This window comes from Dromiciops gliroides, chromosome 4 (genome assembly GCF_019393635.1).
Source record: "Dromiciops gliroides isolate mDroGli1 chromosome 4, mDroGli1.pri, whole genome shotgun sequence".
In the NCBI taxonomy this organism is placed as follows: Eukaryota; Metazoa; Chordata; class Mammalia; order Microbiotheria; family Microbiotheriidae; genus Dromiciops; species Dromiciops gliroides.
In genome coordinates this window covers 195,942,989-195,964,570 of record NC_057864.1, presented here as the reverse complement: position 1 = coordinate 195,964,570, position 21,582 = coordinate 195,942,989, and the positions used below count along the sequence as shown (strand labels likewise).

At 38.1% G+C, this 21,582-nt stretch overlaps 2 protein-coding genes across 2 annotated transcripts in view; one reads left to right on the top strand and one right to left on the bottom strand.

Moving 5' to 3' along the window:
- Positions 1–20,257, bottom strand: part of DDX42 (DEAD-box helicase 42) — a 45,768-nt gene extending 25,511 nt beyond the window's left edge. The window contains exons 1-3 of the mRNA XM_044001124.1: positions 19,625–20,257; positions 6,429–6,665; positions 4,375–4,525 (exon numbers count right to left, since the gene is read on the bottom strand). Coding sequence (XP_043857059.1) covers positions 4,375–4,525; positions 6,429–6,649 — 372 coding nt within the window. The 5' untranslated portion in view covers positions 6,650–6,665; positions 19,625–20,257. The remainder of the gene's footprint in view (positions 1–4,374; positions 4,526–6,428; positions 6,666–19,624) is intronic.
- Positions 20,258–20,410: 153 nt separating this feature from the next.
- The window catches only part of CCDC47 (coiled-coil domain containing 47), a 44,586-nt gene continuing 43,414 nt past the window's right edge, over positions 20,411–21,582 (top strand). Inside the window, exon 1 of the mRNA XM_044001129.1 lies at positions 20,411–20,605. The gene's annotated coding sequence lies outside the window, so the exon portion shown is untranslated. The remainder of the gene's footprint in view (positions 20,606–21,582) is intronic.

The window sequence follows — 21,582 nt, the reverse complement described above, 5'->3', positions numbered from 1 at the left end:
GGGGAGGGAAGTACAGGCAGACAAAACTAAAAATCACAGAGGACATAAAACAAAAGGTATTTTCAGGGAATAGTAAAGGTTCTAATTTACTGGGAAGATGGGATATAATAAAAGAATATAGGGAGACTAAGCTGGAAATGTAGGTTGGAGTCAGATCATAAGGGCATTAAATGACAGGCTAAGGAGTCTGGACTTTATGTAGTAGTAGTAAATTAACTGCTCCTAAAGAGAGAAGTAACAATCAATACTTTGCTTTAGGAAGAATAGTCTAGTCTAGGTTATGAAGAATCTGAATTTGAATGAAAGTGCAAATAGAAGTGGAAATCTGATTAGGAGATTACTTTAATAGTCCAAGAAAGCAACATGAATGATTATGTCATCAGCAAGATGATGGAACTATTTTCTAAAAGTCTCTCTAACCTAAAAAGCTCAGAAAAAATGGGAATCTTCCAGGCATAAACTAAACTTGAAATCCCCCTAAGATAGTATTAGTAAATTCCCAGTAAATATAGGGGTAAAGCAAGAATACTCCCTTCTCTCCTATTATCTGACAGTTCTAGGAATACTAGTGATTGCAATAAGCCAAGAGAAAAATATTAAAGGCATAAATATTGGCAATGAGTACACAATTTGAACACGAAGATTTACTTAGAAAAAACCCAGATGATCAACAAACTGAGATAATTACTATCTTCAAAAAAGTAGCCAGATACAAAATAAATCCACAAAAATTGTTCACATTTAAAACAATTTAGAAGGAAATGAGAGGGGCAGCTAGGTGGCACAGTGGATAAAGCACTGGCCTTGGATTCAGGAGGACCTGAGTTCAAATCCAGCCTCAGACACTTGACACTTACTAGCTGTGTGACCTTGGGCAAGTCACTTAACCCTCACTGCCCCCCCCCCAAAAGAAGGAAATGAGAGAAAGGGAACCATCATTAAAAATAGCTTCAGGGGCAGCTAGCTAAGTGGCACAGTGGATAGAGCACTGGACCTGGATTCAGGAGGACCTGAGTTCAAATCCGGCCTTAGACACTTGACAGTTACTAACTGTGTGACCCTGGGCAAGTCACTTAACCCCAACTGCCTCACCCCCCAAAAAAAACCAGCTTCAAAAATATTTTTTTGTTAATACAGGAGAAACTGAGGTAATATAAAAACAAAATATTTCAATAAAAATTTTCAAAATCTACAAAATGCACAAAATACCTAGGAACCAATCTAACAAAACAAACATTACATGAACACAATTACACAATACTCGTTAACGAAATGATTTAAGTATCTGCAAAGATAGTCAATGCTTATTATTGGACCACACCAATATAATGAAAAAGGTTGACAGTTTCTGATTTAGTGCTAAACTAACTAATAGAGCCAGGCAAAGTTCATTTGGAAGAAAACTAGTCTAGCATTTCAGTGGATAAATGGTACAGGCATGAGGTAATAGCACAGTTAGATCTCATATTATATCACAAAGCAATAATCACTAAAACTATTTGTTACTGATTAAAAAATAGAAAAACAGTTAAATGGAAGAAATTAGATTAAAAAATTAAAAACTGAACTAAAACAGTTTATCAACAAGATAGAACTTACCAGGTGCTAAGAGCTAAACTTAGAAAGCCTGGTCTGATCTCAAGAAACTCACATTCTAATGGAGGAGACAACAACATGCAAACAACCATATAAAAACATGATCTATGCAGAGTAGATGGAAGGTAATCTCAGAGAAAAGGTACAAGCAGCTGAGTGTGGGAGAAAAGAAAAAACCTAAAAAGACCTCCTACAAAAGGTGAGATCTGAGCTTTGTCTTGAAGAAAAAGGAAAACTAGTAAATTAAGGTAGAAAGGGAGAGAATTCCAGGTATGGGGGCTATCCAATGAAAAGGCATGGAGTGGGGGCAGCTAGGTGGCAGAGTGGATAAAACACCAGCCCTGGATTCAGGAGGACCTGAGTTCAAATCTGTCCTCAGACACTTGACACTTACTAGCTGTGTGACCCTGGGAAAGTCATTTAATCCTCACTGCCTCATAAAAAAAAAAAGAAAGAAAGAAAGAAAGAAAAAAAGGAGGAGAAAAGGCATGGAGTCAGGAGGTAAAAGTATCATGTGAGAAAGCCAGTTGCTGGACCATAAAGTAAAGGAAAGGAATAAAGTACAAAAAGACTGGAAAGATAGGAAGAAATAAGGCTATCCAATAAACCTGGTTACATAAAATACTTGGGAAAAAGCTCCCTATATGCAATAAGAAATTATTTAAAAATTGGAAATATTTGGCAAAATAAACAAAAAAGGTTTCAAATAGCATATTAGACCATGAGCCACAATTAGTTCCAAACACATTTTCAATTTAAATATAAAAGGTCCCACCCATTTTAAAAAGTGGAGGAAAATCGATGGAGGCATCTTTCACAACTATGCCTAGTGAGAGAATTCTTAAACAGAAAAAGGTATAGAGGCATATCTTTTGTTTGGGTTTTTTTTGGGGGGGGGGGCAATGAGGGTTAAGTGACTTGTCCAGTGTCACACAGCTAGTAAATGTCAAGTGTCTGAAGCCAGATTTGAACTCAGGTCCTCCTGAATCCAAGACCGGTGATTTATCCACAACACCACCTAGATACCCCCGCCATATCTTTTTCAAAAGATAAAATAGGGGCAGCTAGATGGCGCAGTGGATAGAGCACTGGCCCTGGAGTCAGGAGGACCTGAGTTCAAATTTGACCTTAGACACTTAACACTTACTAGCTGTGTGACCCTGGGCAAGTCACTTAACCCCAAATGCCTCACTTTAAAAAAAAGGATAAAATAGACAAATTTTGATTATAATAACACAAAAACTAATGCAGCTAGGAAAAGGAATAGCACCCTTGGGAAAATGAAAATATTTACATCTAATATCTCTAATAAGGTTCTGAAATCCTTTTATTGGAAAACCACATAAAAAAATGGCTGAGAGCCATCCCTTAATAAGAGGTCAAAGAATATGAATACACAATTCTCACAAGTACTGAAAACTATAAATATGTTCCATATAAAGCTATAACTCACTAATGTGAAAAGAAATGTAAAGCAAAATGAAATTCTCATATTCAGAAATGTGTTACAAATGACAAAAGATATATATGGTCAATGTTAGAGGAGCTTTATTGGTTTAACTAGGAATTGGTCTAGCCATTTTGGAATTATGCAAAAAGTTCATATCCTTTAAACCAGTGATCTTTGGCTTACTGCTTGGCATATAGCCAAGTATGTCAGAGCCAGAATGAAAGGCTCCATACAAACCAAAATATTCATAGCAGCCCTTTTTTATGGTTGCAAAGAACTGAAAACAAAGTGGTTGTCCATTCATGGGGGAATGGCTAAATATCTATTATCATAAGAAATAATGAATATGAAGAATTTAGAGAAATATAGGAAGATTTATATGAACTGATACAGTTAACAAGGAGGCAGATTAGAGGTGTGGAATACTGCATTCACTTTCAGATGTGGTCAATAGGTTTTGCTGAAATGCTTTTCTTTCCTTTTATATCTGTGTTATAAGATTGGGCTCACTGGGTACAAGAAAGGAAGGATATTCAAGGAAGGTCAAATAGAAAGTAAAAGGTATCAAAAAACTAAAATTATTTTTTAAAGGAAGTAATCTGGGTCTCAACTTGCGTAAGTAGCAATACAAAATTTTTTTAAAAAGAGATGGGCGTGAAAGATATTGATGAAAAATTAACAGGAAATAGTGACTGATGGAAGGAAAGAAAAAGGGGGAAAAAAAATCAAACATGACTCCAAATGTAGGGGACATGGAAAATATACCAAAACCAAAACTGAGGAAATGAAAAAGAATTAGTTTGGTATTGAGAGGAAGGATGCAAGAGACAACATGACAAGTTTAGTTTTAGACATGCTCAATTTGAGAACAAATGAGAACATATAACGGGTAGTTAGAAATTTTGTTTGCAGTGCAAGAACAAAGTAGAAGCCTAGAAGAATATTTACATTACCTTCTTAAATGTGGGGTAGTACCTTAGAAATCATCTAGTCAAACCATAAACTTATAAGACAAAGACATCAAAAACCCAAGAGAGATTAATGAAGTTCCAAGTATCTTCCAAACAGAATAATTTCAAAATTTTGTATATTTTTCCCTAAGAGTTTCTTGGTTGAGATGAAATTTATTTCTATTTTATAGTTATCTATTCAAGTTACTTTATTGAAGGGGTTCCAATTCCCTTGTTATACATCAGCCCTAAAAAAATATGCCCAAGAATCTATAAGGTCTGAGAACAACATGCTCCTATTCAGTGGCCAGTAAACACAATTATTGTTTTGTTTCCAATAACAGCATATTCTAATGACAGATATTTAAAGAGCCTTGCCTCTACTTCAGCCATGAATGCTTCCAGGGGATCATCATCACTGTCAGAGTCTGCTGACTTGGAATGGAATTGCTGGCGGGTAGGTGAATTTTCAGCAGGAATGTAAGGCAAATCGACATTGCTAGAGTCTTCTTCCTCATCTTCAAAATAACTTAAAATTAAAAGCAATTGGTAAAATAACAATAGGCAGATAAATAATTTTTAAAATTCTTTACCTATTTCCCACCCCAACGACCTAAAGTCACATACTCCAAAGGACTGTCAATATATTCTCTTACAGTGGAATTTTGTTTTACTGAATTTTGAAAATAAATGTTCCATCCCATTAGATTTAGAAATGTATAATTTAGAAATTTTCATTGAAATGTTCCATAACTAGAATTTCCAAGGCCTATCTAAGGATCTAGATATTTCAAGCAATATTCAAAATGCAAAATTCCTGTACTTAGTCATTCTCTTCTGAGTTCCTTACAACCATATTTGATTTATAAAAGTATACTTGAGAACAGCAGACTGATCTTCACATCTGGACCTACCTGCTCAAATCTGTGTTTTCTAATTAAAAATCTCTCATATTTATATAGTGCTTTACAATTTTCAAATCACTTTGGAATAAGTTACTCTTCTAAAGACTGCGAAACTAATGCTCAGAACTACTGAAGCTATGAGTACCAATCTTGAACATGGCCCATTCTTATACAGAAATTATAGCATATATTAATCAAATAGCAAGCTGTACAAGAAATAGGACTTTTGAGTAAATCATTAAAAACTCAGTCAATTTTGGGAGTAAACATTACCAAATTCAGGGGGGTATTTTTATGAGAAGGGATTTAGCCCCATAAATATCCTTAGAGAGAATCTGCTAAAAACCTCTAATAACATAAAGTCTAATCCATCATCATTCATCACTACACATGCACATTTAGTATAAAATACAAAGAATATCTTCTCTCCCCAACAAATGCTACCCCAAAAAGATTTCTATAAACCTTATACAAACAACACTATTTTAGAATTTAAGAGTTGAGTTTAGTTGGTTTCAGAGCGTATATCTTTAAAAAATATTAGCAAATAAACATTTAATGTTAAATATATTCATTAGAATTTAGAAAACCATAAGAGTTGTTATGCATTCTGTAACATAAATATTCATGTGACTTTATTGTATGTTTTTGGCTTAATTTTGCCAACAGAATTTACTTTTCTACATATTTCTAATCATTATTTCTTGTCTATGTAATACACCATAATACAGAAAACAATTGTAAAGGACAATCATTGCCAATCTTTTTGAAGTCACAACCTAACACTAATTTTCTTTCTTTTTTTTTTCAGTGAGGCAATTGGGGTTAAGTGACTTGCCCAGGGTCACATAGCTAGTAAGTGTTAAGTGTTGCTAATTTTCTAATAGATATCACCTCTCTAATAATGATGAGGTACACTTTTTAAAAAAATTGAAGTGAATTAAAATGTATTTTGACAGAGAATTTTCTGAGAACAATACCTTTTAAGACAATTAGTATTACAATACCAAAATTGGGAATCACTATTGCATGAGAATACTTCATTTCTCTAGCATAAAATTAATAGGGGTTATGAACTATGGAAAACAGAATTCTAGACATGGCAAAAATAATTAGTCATACACACTGCTGGACAATTATGGGCAAGAATTTTCTCTTCACCTCTCAAATCATGAGTCTGGTTTCTAAAAACAGTTGTGTTAGGTGTAGAAGCAAATTATATTATTTTGGTCTGTGGGAGTAATATAATTTATACACTATCAATACATATCATCCTAGTAAAGAATGGAAAACAATAATAAATGATCAGATCTTATATTCTCAGAATCTATAACACCCTGTGAAAGACAAAACCAAAAAGCCTAAAATTTCTTTTTTTAGCAAGGCAACACAACTTAAAAGGCTAAAATTTCCTTTGGTAAACAAAAAGTTTCTCTGCTTCTATTTCTACTATTGAAGCTAAGAAAAAAAGATGCAGCAGTACATACAACTTCTGCAAGATGACTTACTACAAAGCAAGAAACTTACGCGTTTTCTTCATCAAAATTTGCTCGCTTAGATCCAATTTTATAGAAAGAAGGGAGCTGTGGTGGAGCTGACTTTCCAAACCCTGCTGAAGAGCTGGTTGCCCCAAAGGCACTGTGGGACTGTTGTGGGAGCTTCGGTTCTTCCTTTTTTCCAGCAGCGATGGCAAATCCACCAAACCCAAATCCCCTCTTGGTGCCAGGGCCACCTTTGTTCCAATTCATGGTGCAGATGATTTACCTGTCAGGATCATGAAACATTCAGTTACTTAGAGAGGTTTACAAATTCACAATAAACTTCCCTACCTTTATTTAGGAAATCAATGCCCACTTTTCAATTCTTGAAAGTGACATGTGTCTCAATAAACTACAGACTTCTTCAGATTTATATTATGCCAGCCTCAATCATACCATTTTCCTAAAAATAAAGTATGACACATATTTAAATGGAATTTGAATCTGAGCAATTGCATGGCATGTTAGATCATCCCCCAAAAGGGTGAGAAGGTACAAAGTGCTGTCTATAGTTTACTATACAACCTTTAAATGAGAGAAGTATTTTGGTTGACCTTTCCTTTGGAATTTGGGTGTATAGTTTATAATTTTCTGTTCAATTAAAAGGCATCCTTCAACATTTTCCTCTTATGAGAGGCTGAAAAGTCTACTTTTAAAAATGAAATTTATTAACATGAAAGCAAATTACAGTTTAAGTGTTCTTATTCTGTTGGGGTTTTAAGTGAACTGTTTCTTTTGTTTCCTTCCTTTTGTGGACATTAACTCTAATTCCAAATTCTTTTTGTAGCTAGGAAACTGGAAGTGGCTTGTTCAAGTAGTAGAAGCTATAAGGCTTTCCCCTTCAATTCAAATGCCTCTCTGTCCCACTGTAATATTTCCTATCACTCATCTTCTTCTTCTTTTTGGGGGGGCAGGGGCGGGGCAGGGCAATGAGGGTTAAGTGACTTGCCCAGGGTCACACAGCTAGTAAGTGTCATGTGTCTGAGGTCGGATTTGAACAAGTCCTCCTGAATCCAGGGCTGGTTCTCTATCCACTGCGCCACCTAGCTGCCCCATCTTCTTCTTCTTTTTTTTTTAAGTAACAAACATTTTTATTTATACTTTTGAGTTCCAATTTTTATCCCTCCTTCTCTCCCTCCCTTTTCTGCTCCCTGAGTTGGTAAGCAATCAGATATGACTTATACACATACAACTAAGTAAAACATTAGTATACTAGTCATTCTGTACAAGAAAACTTGAATAAAAGAAAAAAATTAAAGTGAAAAATAACATGTTCCAGTCTATGTTCCATCGATATCAGTTCTTTCTTTGAAGATAGTTAGTATGTTTCATCAATAGTCCTTTGGGATTGTCTTGGATCACTGTATTGTTGAAAATAGTTAAGTCATTTACAATTCTTCATGAAACAATATTGCTGTCTCTGTGCACAAGGTTCTCTTGGCTCTGCTCACTTCACTATACATCGGTTCATACATGTCTTTCCAGGCCTTTCTGAAGTCATCCTACTTCTCATTCCTTATAGCACAATAATATTCCATCACCATCATATACCACAGCTTGTTTAGCCCTTCCCCAACTGATAGGCATTCCTTTTATTTCCAATTCTTAGCCATCACAACATCTACATAATTTCTTCTTCTTTTTTTTTTTGGTGAGACAATGGGGTTAAGTGACTTGCTCAGGGTCACACAGCTAATAAGTGTCAAGTGTCTGGGGCCGAATTTGAACTCAGGTCCTCCTGCAGGGCCAGTGCTCTATCCACTGAGCCACCTAGCTGCCCCTCTACGTAACTTCTTTTTTTTTTTTTTTTGGTGAGGCAATTGGGGTTAAGTGATTTGCCCAGGGTCACACAGCTAGTAAGTGTGTAAAATATCTGAAGCCGGATTTGAACTGACGTCCTCCTGAATCTAGGGCCAGTGCTCTATCCACTGCGCCACCTAGCTGCACTCTACATAACTTCTTAAATTAATTTTTTTTTTAAAACGGGGCAATGAGGTTAAGTGACTTGCCCAGGGTCACACAGCTAGTAAGTGTCAAGTGTCCAAGGCCAGATTTGAACTCAGGAACTCCTGAATCCAGGGCCGGTGCTTTATCCACTGCGTCACCTAGCTGCCCCTCTACATAACTTCTTAAGGAAATGTTATCCATTCTTCCTAACCTCTCCTCCTTTACAATATTATACATAATTTAGCTATTTACATACATATTTGCACCCCACAAAAGCTGTAGAATACTTATACGAAATAGTTCTTTGAAGTTGGTCAAAACTATAACAGGGTCCACTTAGAATTCAAGTGAAGGGGCAGCTAGGTGGCGCAGTGGATAGAGCACTGGCTCTAGATTCAGGAGTACCTGAGTTCAAATTCTGCCTCAGACACTTGACACTTACTAGCTGTGTGACCCTGGGCAAGTCACTTAACCCCCATTGCCCCACAAAAAAACCAAAACAAAACAAAACAAAAAAAGATACATAGATTGAAATAGAAGTTTATAACTTGATACTCATTTTTTTCAACCCCATCTATCAATTATGCAAAGATTTTTGTTGAAATTTTGATACTAAGTTCCCATATTCTCTGATATCAATCAATTGTTCTTTCAAGTAGGTAGCAGGGTAGATAGAATGCTGGACCTGAAGTTAGGAAGACCTAAATTCAAATTTATCTTCAGGCACTTAGTAGCTACTTAACTTCTATATGTTTGTGTTTCTTTACCTGTGAAATGGAGATAATAATAACACCTACCTCTTAGGGCTGTGAGGATAAAATGAGATATATGTAAACCTTAAATCACTATATTAAATCACTAATTAATTATTACTGCAAACCAATAAAAGTGTTTCATTTTTAACATATGCTTTGAAACCTAACAGAAGCGAAGTGTTCTGAGGTTATATTCATATAGTCCCTATGTATGTCTGTTGTGTTAGGCAGGCTCCCAATTATTTCATATACTATGTATTTAATTTAATTTTTTTTTTAATTTTTGCAGGGCAATGAGGGTTGTGACTTGCCCAGAGTCACACAGCTAGTAAGTGTCAAGTGTCTGAGGCCGAATTTGAACTCAGGTCCTCCAGAATCCAGGACCAGCGCTTTATTCACTGCGCCACCTAGCCGCCCTATGTATTTAATTTTAAACAGAATTTTGCTATCTCTTCCTATTGGATTTTGTTGGTAAAAGGGAAACAATAATGATTTGGTGCATCTGTTTTATGCCCTGCAACTTTGCTAGTTATTGTTTGAAATAATTTTTAGTTAACTCTTAGATTATGGATTGTCTAAGGAAACCATTCTATCATCTGCAAAAAAGCAGTAATTGTTTCTTCTTTTCCTTTGCCTATCTCCCTCAATTTCTTTTTCTTGTCTTATTGCTAACAGTTTTAAGCACTACTAAGTAGTAGAGGTGACAGTGGACATTCTGGCTTTATCCAAATATCAGAAAGGCCACTACTTGATTGTCAATTACATACAGTACCATATCTTGGTTTTAGATAGATGCTATTTATATTTTTAAAAAGACATTTATTTCCATATTTTCTAAAAAAATTTTCATATTCTTTTTTTGGGGGGAGAGGGGGTGCCCAGAATCATACAGCTGGTAACTATCTACGGTCACTTTTTGAGGGTCCTCCTGACTCTAGAGTGGGTGCTCTATCCACTGTGTCATCTAGCTGTCCCAATTTTCATGCTTTCTTAACAGAAATGGGGTGCTGTATTATATCAAAAGCCTTTTCTGCATTTACATTTACATTCACATGACATTTGTTGTCTTGCTATTAATATGGTATATTATGGTATAAAAATTAAGTCTAAATCCAACTTGGTCATAGTGTATATATAATCTTTGTGATGTGTTGCTGTAACTTCTTTGCTAAATTTTATTTTTAAATTGTACATCGATATTATTAAACATAATGGTCTATAAGTTTCTTTTATCTGTTTTAAGCTCCCTTGTTTAAAGGTTATCAAGACAATATTTGCATCATAGAAGGAATTTGGAAGGACCCCTTCTTTTGCTATTTTTCTTCAGTTTGTGTGATGTTAGAATTGTTCTTCGACCTTTTTTTTTTTTTAATAAAATTAGCTTGTCACAGAAAACTGGGAAAGAATTTTTGTAACAAGTATCTCAAAGGCCTCATTTCTCAAATATATAGAGAACTGAGTCAAATTTATAAAAATACATTCCCCAATTGAGAAATGGTCAAAGGATATGAAGTTTTCAGACAAAGAAATCAAAGCTATCTATAGTCGTGAAAAAAAATGCTCTAAATAACTATTGATCAGAGAAATGCACATTAAAACTGCAAATGCAAATGAAAACACTTAAGAGCGGCTAATACGACAAAAAAGGAAGACACTGGAGGAGATGTGAGAAAACAGACACTAATATATTGTTGGTGGAGTTGTGAACTGATCCACTGGAGGACAATAAAACTGTGCATACCGTTTAATCCAGCAATACCACTGCTAGGTTTATATCCCAAAGACATCAAAAAGAAAAAGGGAAAAAAGAGAAAAGTACCTATTTGTACAAAAATATTTATAGCAGCTCTTTTTGTGGTGGCTAAGAATTGGAAATCAAAGGGTTACCTATCATTCAAGGAATGGCTGAACAAGCTGTGGTATATGATGGTGATGGAATATTATTGTGCTATAAGAAATGACAAGTAGGATGATTTCAGAAAAACCTGGAAAGGCTTAAATAAACTGATGTATGTGAAATAAACAGAACCAGGAGACGGCTGTACACATTAACAACAATATTGTTTGATGAAGAACTATGAATGATTTAGTTATTCTCAGCAAAACAATGATCCATAACAATCCCCAAAGAATTATTGATGAAGCACACTATTCACCTCTAGAGAAAGAACTGATATTGACTGAACACAGACTGAAGCATGCTGTTTATAATTTTCTTTCATTTTTTAAATTCAAGTCTTCTTATACAAAAAGACAAATATGGAAATGTTTTACATAATCATCCATGTATAACCTATATCTGATTGTTACTACCTCAGGGAGAGTACGGAAGGATAGAATTCAAAACGCAAAGCTTTAAATAAAAATGTTAATTTAAAAAATTACTTTATAAACAAAAATCGGCTTATTCATCCATCTAACCCTGAATTCCCCGTCCCCTCCTCGGAAGTTCATATACGTTGTGTCCAATTTTTTCACCCAGAGATTGGGTTATATAAATTCACTTTTTGTCCTCTTAATCTGGGTATTTTGGTTTTACTCTTCCTTTTCAGTTAAATTAGCTAATGATCTATTTTATTGTTTTTTAATCGTTCATATTTTTATTATTAATTCAATGGTTTGTTTAGTTTCAATTTTTTAAATCTCTTTCACTTTCAAGATTTCTATTTAGTTACTTAGTTGAGGTTTTTAGAATGTGTTGGTTTTGTAGGTTTTTTTGCAGTTGCATGACCCATTCATTAGTTGTTTCTTTTATTGATTAAAGTGTTTTGAGAGATAAATTTCCTCCTACAGACTACTTTGGTTGTATATCTCAAAATTTAGTATGCTGTCTCAATGTCATTATCTTTAATGAAAAAAAAAATTTAAGCACAAAGATTTTTTTTAATTCTTTTTTTTTCCAGTTCCAAATTCTGTCCCTCCATATTACCTCTTCCACACCTATGAGAAGGCAAGAAAAACAAAACATAAGCCAATATGTATGTGTATATAAAAATGTATATATGTAGATACATATGCATGGTCACGCAAAACAAATATCCCCTTCTCTCCCACCCAAAAAAAAAAAAAAAAAAACGGACAAGAAAAAAATATGCTTCAATCTCCACTTTCAGTTCATCATTTCTCTATCTGGAGGTAGATAGCATGTTTCACCCTAAGTATGTTGGAATTGTATTGGGTCGGGCAGCTAGATGGCGCAGTAGATAGAGCACCGGCCCTAGAGTCAGGAGTACCTGAGTTCAAATCCAGCCTCAGACACCTTAACACTTAAGTAGCTGTGTGACCCTGGGCAAGTCACTTAACCCCAATTGCCTCACTAAAAAAAAAAAAGAAAAGAAAAGAAAAAGGAATTGTATTGGGTCATCCTGTTGATCATAGTTACTAAGTCTTTCAAAGTTAATTATTTTGGGGGGAGGGGGCGGTTTGAGGCAATTGAGGTTAAGTGACTTGCCCAGGGTCACACAGCTGGTACATGTCAAGTGTCTGAGGCTGAATTTGAACTCAGCTCCTCCTTAATCCAGGGCTGGTCCTTGATCCACTGTGCCACCTAGCTGCCCCTAAAGTTAATTATTTTTACAACACTGCTGTTGCACATTATTCTCCTGGTTCTGCTCACTTCACTTTGCATCGGTTCATACAGGTCTTTACAGGTTTTTCTAAAACCAACCCTTTCATCATTTCTTACAGTACATCACATCTTCTATCACAATCATATACTACCAACTTGCTCAGCCATTCCTGAATTGATGGGCATCTCCAACTCCGACTCATCAGCCCTTTAGGATTAGTTTAGTCTCTAATTAATTTTAATCTTTTTTTCCAGTGGTCATTTCTTGAATATAACTTGTTGCATTGTCATCTTATCCAGTGGAGTTGGATTAGATGACCTTCTTAAAGGTCTTTTCCAGCTTTATACCTATGATGCTAGCTAAATTTGATAAAAATCTGCCCTCATTTTCACTGGGCACACATAACCTGCAATATTTTGTGACAATGTGCAGTATTTTGAGAGTGAAGGAATGAGAGAGGTTACCATTCTCAACCTCTTCCTTTTTGAACTCCCACTCTTCCCTCAGTAAACCTCATGTATTATCATGATGTGACTGACACAGGGACTGAGAAGGCACCAGTGACAATACATATATTATTAAATGGGCAAGGCTTAGTTTCTTTTTCTTTTTGATAAAGAACATAAATAGAAGTTCTAACATTTATTTTCAGTACTCTAATGGATAGTTTTTTGCATGTTCTACTTTAGAATACAGAGTTATGAAAAAGCCTATCTCTCAAGGTTTTTACATTCTAGCAGGGTAGGAGTATGAAAATAAGTGTAAGCCAGGTTTATGTTAAATACCATAAGAGAAATATAAACAAAAGGTCCAGCAGTTGAGCTGGACCCTTAAAGGATGAAGAAGATTTTTATCCAAATCATGCAAACACAAGTTCTTGCAGATTCTACTTAGATAAAAAGGACTAGAGGAAGCCCATTGTCAGGGTTCATCAATCAGTAACAATTACCCAAAACCAGGTAGGTGGCCCAGTGGAAAAAGCACTGAACCTGGAGTCAGTTATGCCTGTGTTCAAATCTAGACTAAGATATCTACTAGCTGTATGAAAATTAGACACATTGGAAAAGTTAATTAGTCTTCCTCAATTTCCTTATCTGCAAAATGGGAATAATAACAGCAGTTTCCTTAAGATCCTATTTGTAAAGGGCTTTGCATACCTTAAATCACTATGTTAGCTATTATCATTTTATCATAAATAAGTTATAGAGGCTGCCATCTGTCAATGAACTGAGTACTAATAACAAAATCATAGATTTGAAATACTGAAACAGTATTTATCTTAGTCAAGTACATATAAAAAACTGACTATTAACTGGTCTGTAAGTTTCATCAATAGGGTCTGCTTTAATTTACCAATGCTACCCCCCAATCGCCTGTTAATCTCTCAGCTAGGGTCCAATTTACTCAGAATCCAAAATACTAATCATTAAAACATCTCTACCCTCCCTTCTATCAATTGTAACCACTCTCACCAATGGAAGCTAAAATGGTGAGTTGCTCACCTCCAAATTAGAGAGCAAAAACATCCTATAGGTTCCTCAAAGTACTAGACTAAAAGGAACACATTAATATTGTTACCAATCCCATTCTTTCTGCCTAAAATTCACCTCAAAGTCCCACCCCTACTTCCTATTTATGTCTATCACATTTTTGAAGATGTAAAAACTTAGTTCCCCAAGTACACCTCCCATGATTGATCCTAAATGTACTTTTAGATATGCACATAAAACATTTATTGACTACCTTCCTGATAAGAAAGCAACAAAAAAAGAAGTGATAGAATTTGCCTGAGGAGCTAGTTCACCAGCAGCACCAAAAAGCCATACCTTGTTCTTGTTTTGTTCTTACCAAATCAGAGTATTTACCCAGCTTGATCACCAAGATTTGTTTGCTTTAAAATACTCTCAGAAACTTTTGCAATCAATCACAACCCAAAAACAGGAACTTAGATGAAACCTACTCAGAATTACAGAATTTTGGAGCTGGAGAGGGCTTTTAAAACCTTCTCCTCCAAACCCTTCCTATTACAGATAAGAAAATTGAGACCCAAAGTGAATGGCTCCAAGGTCATTCATAGTAGTTAGTTGTGACAAAGCTAGGAAAAGACTTCCAAAAGTCAAGAGATGGCAGTCAGGAGACTGTAAACCTCCCAGGGGGTAAGGACAGCCAGTTTTTTGCTTGTATCACCAGCATTTAGCATAGTCCCTAGTATACAGTAAGCACTTAATACATGATTGTTGAATTACAGACCAGTGCAGAAAAGAGGCAGTACTTATACATTTGTTTTGGGTTCATTTTGAAATTTCTAGACAATATCAGTAGCAAATTATGAGTGGGTTGGACAGAGAACTAAATAGAACAGCAGTTTAGAATAGTCTTTTAGTTTTCAAAGTTAATTCTTACATTGGTTGTCAATGTATACTGAACAAGTAACTGCTGCTTTATGCTTCCTTAATCTGCAAAAGGAGAATCTCCTTTACCCCATCCCCCTTCCAAAAAAGCTAAAGACAAAAAGTAGTTTAAAGCTAATAAGACCTTCACAAAACTTGTTTATTTAATAGCATTCACCAGCTAATATTTCCTTGCCTGCCACTGACAGGTTAATCAAATCATTACTCTGCTTATTCATTTTCTGCTTCCAGACCGAAAGATCATCATCACACTCATAGATCACCTACATACTATTCTTCAAAATCGCATTAAAATTTATTTGAAGAGGGCAGCTAGGTGGCGCAGTAGATGGAGCACTGGCCCTGGAGGGGCCTCAGGAGGACCCGAGTTCAAATCCTCAGACACTTGACACTAGCTGTATGACCCTGGGCAAGTCACTTAACCCTCATAGCCCTGCAAAACCAAAACACACAAAAACCCGGAAAAAAAAAATTTATTTGAAGCTTGTCTGAATAAAATTAAGTGTAATTCAAATATACCAATAATCCTTTTTCCCTTATATTACTACTTCCCCCACTATGGTTTTGTTTTGTTTTTAAAGTAAGGCAATTGAGGTTAAGTGACTTGCCCAGGGTCACACAGCTAGTAAGTGTTAAGTGTCTGAGGCCAGATTTGAACTCAGGTACTCCTGACTCCAGGGCTGGTGCTCTATCCATTGTGCCACCTAGCTTTCCCGCCCCACTATGTTTTAAAATGCTTTTATTCTGAATTAAAGAACACTAAATAAAATTTCCATATACCTAGAATAGAAAATGAGAACTGTACATGAAGCTGTGAATCTGTTACATATAGACTGCTGTTTTGTGTATGTGTGTAAAAAATAAATTCAATAGGTAACTTTCTTTTTTTTTAAACAGGGCAATGGGGGTTAAGTGACTTGGCCAGGGTCACACAGCTAGTAAGTGTCAAGTGTCTGAGGCCAGATTTGAACTCAGGTCCTCCTGAATCCAGGATTGGTGCTTTATCCACTGCGCTACCTAGCTGCCCCCTTTTTTGGTGGGGCGATGAGGGTTAAGTAACTAGCCCAGGGTCACACAGCTAGTAAGTGTCAAGTGTTTTGAGGCAGGATTTGAACTCAGGTCCTCCTGAATCTAGGGCTGGTGCTTCATCTACTGTGCCACCTAGCTCCCCCCAATAAGTAACTTTCAAAGCTGTCCTGCTTGTCTCTACTATCAGGATATATTTATCTATCTTTTTGTATTTTGAGCCATTCAGGCTAACAGAGATATATTTGGTACAGATAATAAAAATGGATAATCTAAAAATAATTGCCACCTCTGAAAAGTTTTTGGCTTAAAAACCATATTTAGGGGCAGCTAGATGGCGCAGTGGATGGAGCACCAGCCCTGGAGTCAGGAGTACTTGGGTTCAAATCTGGCCTCAGACACTTACCACTTACTAGCTGTGTGACCCTGGGCAAGTCACTTAACCCCAATTGCCTCACTTTAAAAAAATTAATAATAAAAAACATATTTACCTTCTTATTTTCATTTTTTCTTTTATTCAAGTTTTCTTACACAAAATGATTAATATGATAACTGCACGTGTATAACCTAATAACATAACTGCACATGCATAACCTATATCTGATTGCTTACTGCCTCAGGGAGGGAGGAAAGGAGGGATAGAACTTGGAACTCAAAACTTTAAATAAAAATGTTTATTATTAAAATAAAATTTTAAAAAGGAAAAAAAAGAATGTTTTGTTTAGGCTAACATTAAAATTAATTTGCCTTCGCTAATCACAGTGGTTGGCTGATGAGGGAAAAACAAATGGAAGAAAGGCTATAGGGCAGCTGTCATGGATATTCAAAACTTTCCACTATTTATAGAATTGTTCAAAGTTCCTTTCTTCTGGTAAACCTTCTCTTATACTGTCCCACCTCTAAGGTTGTAACAAATGCCAGGAACATTCTCCTTACCTAGCTGGTTATCTTACATCAAATAGATCTAGAAATCTTACTTCCTCCTCCTGAAAGCTTTCCCAGACAGATGAGAGAAGAGAAGTAAAAATGACACCTTAGCTTCATTATGAGCATGGAACTCAAATGGCTTCCTACACCACCAAAATATACCTACCTACCACAAAGAATAATCAGAAATTCATAATCAAGATTCTGTTTACACTTTCATCATGGAAAGGTATTGTTAGCACAAGAAAAAATATGTCTTGTGTCTAGGGGTACATCATGAGTCTGTTTTAATACTGTGAGTGTAATTTGAACACATTTGTAAAAATTTGATGACTTGAATGAAAGAAGAATGTATCTTTTTAAAAAAATTAGCACTGACTTAAACAAGTATAAACAAGACTCTGAGTGTTACATTCCCCTGCTAAAGAGCAGGCTAGTTTGGGTTTGAGCACACTACCTTTCAGGCAACAAATATCCTCTTCTTTGTGCCTGGTTCTGTGGAAGACAAAGATAAACCACAGTTCTGTCCTAAAAGAGCTTAGTTGTAGAGACTAAAGCATATGAAACAATTAGAGGACAAAGCAAGAAAAACAAGGGAACAATTAGAAATCAACTGTTTAATTGGATGGTAAAACTCCAAATAAATTATTAGTTTAATGGCTCTAAAAGTCAGAATGGATGAAAGTATGGAAGGGAGTGGACTATACACAGGAAGTTATAATAAAAATCAAAGGAGGGAAGGCAAAACTAGGCATGGTGTGTGTGAATGTAAATAATGGGAAGATTAGAATAATCAAAGCTAAAAAGCTTGCGTTGGGATATAGGGGGGAATAGAGTATAGACTGAAAACTGTTTTGGGATAGGGATAACCTCTCATTTATCTTTGTACCTCCTTTAGGATTGCAGTGTTTTGTACACAGCAAGCATTTAAAAATATTTGGTGAATCAACCTGTGTGTTTATGTAAATTTTTGTTTGTTTTGTTTTGTTTGCCGGGCAATGGGGGTTAAGTGACTTACCCAGAGTCACACAGTAAGTGTCAAGTGTCTGAGGCCGGATTTGAACTCAGGTACTCTTGACTCTAGGGCCAGTGCTCTATCCACTGTGCCATCTAGCAGCCCCTACTTTACTTGCTAAGTTCTTTTTATAACTATATCACCTAATGTAATAAATGTCATTATAAACATCTTGCACTGAATTTACTTTCTTCAGTTCTTAGCAAAGGAATTCCTCTGAAATCAAATCACATTTCTACAAAAAAATAACAGCTAGCGTTTACATAGTGCATTATGGTTTCAAGGCACTTTACAGATACTCTCAATTTTATCCTCACAATAACACTGAGAGGTAGATACTGGATAGATGAAGAAAGTGGGGCAGACAGAAGTTGAGTAACTTGCCCAGAGTCACACAGCAAATAGATGATGTTTGAGGACAAATCTGAAGTTAGGTCTAACCGTTTCCAGGTCCAGCACTCTAACCACTGCACCACCTAGATGACAAGTGAACAGGAACCTCAATACTATACATTGTTTTTAGTACAAACATATTCCTTTTTCCTCTCCATTAGTATCAAAACTGAAATAGAAATGGGAGTCAATAATATGTACATAAGGCTCCCTGCAGGTCGTTTATTTAACTTAGAAAATCACAAATTAACAGAGTATGTTTTATTGTATTTTTATTTATTTCGGTAAATATTTCTCAATTACATTTAATCTGGTTTGGACCAAGTGTGTGTGTGACACCTCTGATGTAAACAAGAAAAAGCTGTCCCCACGAACGAATGAATTCCATACGCAATAAAATCAAGTTACAAAGAGGTTTACTCCTCCCACGATCTATATACACGCGGGATCAAATGGTGATATTATATTCGTCTTTCTACACCAGTATTATAACGTAATTTTCCTATAAATTACTGGTCATCAATCCTCTCTCCCATCTGAATAAAATCGAGTGGTGTTACATCTCAGAAGGAATTTTTATGTTGTTGTTTTTTTAATGGGGCTGAAAATAAATATTCACCGTCACGAACGCCACAGTGGTATCGAAAAGTGTCCAGGCTCCATCAAACCTCGATCTCTCACGGGAGGCTCGGGGGCCAGCAGCTTCCCCACACCCCGCAGGGCCGGGTGGCTGCCAACACAGGCGAGTCCCCGCCGCCCTCCAGCAGATATCAAGCCCACCCCTCTCCCCTTCCCTGCGCCGCGGTTCGATTAAACAGGGTTGTCCTACCTCCCAAGAGCCGCCGACCGGGACGGCGCAGAAGCCGCGATCGCGGGGAGAGCGCCAGGGGCGGGACCCTAGCTTGGACCGCCCCCTCCCCCCGACTCCCGGGCTCGGCCCGCTCCCTCGGGCCGCCCCGCCAACGGGGCCTTCGGGGTTCTCTCAGCCTCCGCCTCAGTCGAGAAGGCTTGGCCCAACTCTTTGTTAAGGGAGGCCGAGGTCCCGGGCCCACAGTAGGCCACACGGCGATCTCCTGGTACCCTAGGAGCTGCCGGCCCAGCACCCCAACCCTCCCCCGTTCATCCAGCCCGAAGAAGCCTACCGAGCCGCCGATGCCACAGACGAGTCCCGCTGCTCCGGATTACGTGCGCTCGGTCTCCGTTTCCCCGTCCTGGTGGGTTCTCGTCGTTCTCCGCCTTCAATCACAGGCACCGCCTCAGTCACCGCAGCCGCTTAGCCGGTTGCTGGGAGGGGGAGGGGAGGACAGTACGTAATGTGACATGCGCAGTGAAGGGGACGCTGGGAGAGGGGCGGAGCCTGAAGTCCCGCTTTCTCTACGAGGAAGGAGAGAAGAAAAGATGAAGAAGTTGTGCTCTCTCGACCTTCCACTTCGCTGCTCGTTGCCCTGCTGGGGACTGGAGCTGTTTGAATGTATCTCTGGCCACTATATTACCCGTCTGCGAACGTGGGGGAGGAGAATGAGGGTCTAGGAGGAGTGAGGGCCAGTCTCGATAAAGGAATTTCCGTATAAGCCCTAAAAGGGCAAGCAGGTAGATCCGGGTCGGGAGACAAGACGAAGTTCCTACTAGTCCCGTCGATAAAAAGAAAACTTCTAGCCCATCTTAATACATAAGTACATGGCCGAATGTCCCATTCCCTGACTTCTCGCGCTTGCGCACAGCCACGTGGTCCCATTAGGTATGAAGTCGGTGCCGCTACACTTTACAAGTCTTAAGGGAGAGCGAGGGAAGAACATTTTTAACCTTCGCCCCTCCCTCCCGGAGCCCGGGGCGAGGGCCGTAACCCCACAGCCTCACGCTTTGTGCGCGCAGGCGCACAGTTACGCAGCGTGCGTAAAAGGAGAGCGCCGAGGTGGGTGCGTGCGTGCGTGTGAGTAAGACCCGGCCGGCCGGCAGTGACGGAGCGGCGGGCCCTTCCTCCGTGCACTACCTCTTCGAGGGGCTTCGGGGAAGGAGGGAGCGGCAGTTCCTGCGGTGGTGGACGAGACCTCAGGAAAGGTCACCGGGACAAGGTCGTAGCGATAGCGGCAGCAGCACCTGTCCTTCTTTAACTTTGAGTACAGGTAGGAAAGGGAGGAGGCGGGCAGCGCCTGACGGTTGGTGCGCACGGACCTGGCCGAGGGATATGGGTGGGAAGCCTCGGGGCCTAAGCTGGTGGTCTTGGCTCCCCCCCGTCCTTTCCTCCACCTCCTCCTTTTCTTCCCTCCTATCCATTTTTTCTTGGTGGCCCCTGATCTCAGTACAGGCATTCCCCCCATCCCCGTCCCGTCTCCTTCCCCGAGATTTCAGCGGTCTTCGGGCCCCCTTTTCCGTAGAGGGGGTGCTGAGCCAATTCTCTCCAAAGCCCCGTGAGAACAAAGTAAGACAAAGTGCATTCAAGTCTCCCTGGTGGGTGATAAGAGGTTGGGAAAGCACTTAGCCACAGTTCATAGCTTTAGAAGTGGAAGGGAGTGGAGGAGAGGCGGAGAGGTACGATCAGAAAAGGGCACTGGCTCAGATAGTAGCGAGGACACCTGGGTTCAAATCCCATCTCTTGACACCACTTGTGTGTGACCTTGGGCTAGCTTCGTCCTTCACCTATCTGGCCCCCAGTTTCCTCATCTGTAAAAAGAGGATATTGGACTTAGATGGCTTCTGAGGTCCCTTCCAGCTCTAGATTTATGATCCTGTGCTCACAGAACAACACCACTGTTTTACATACGAGGAAACTGAGGCCAAAGGAGGTTAAGGGAGAAGCAGATCTTACCTGCCAGCGATAATCTAGCTTCGGTAGTACTAGAAGGAATATCCTAGAAACTCTCCCAAGGTCACTTCGAGCTTTAGGTTTCTGAGCCAAGGAATGGGATTTGAAAGCTCATGCTCTTTTCTTCCTCTGCTCATTGCTTCTAAGTACTGATTTAGTATCCCAGAAGAAGAGGCTGTTTGAGCTTAGGGAGATAATCCAAACTTGTTGATGCACTTGACCTACTACTTCTCTCCCTATCTTTTATCCTCTTTTGCCTATCCTGACAGTCTGTTGTGTGGCTTGCTTGTCAGGGAT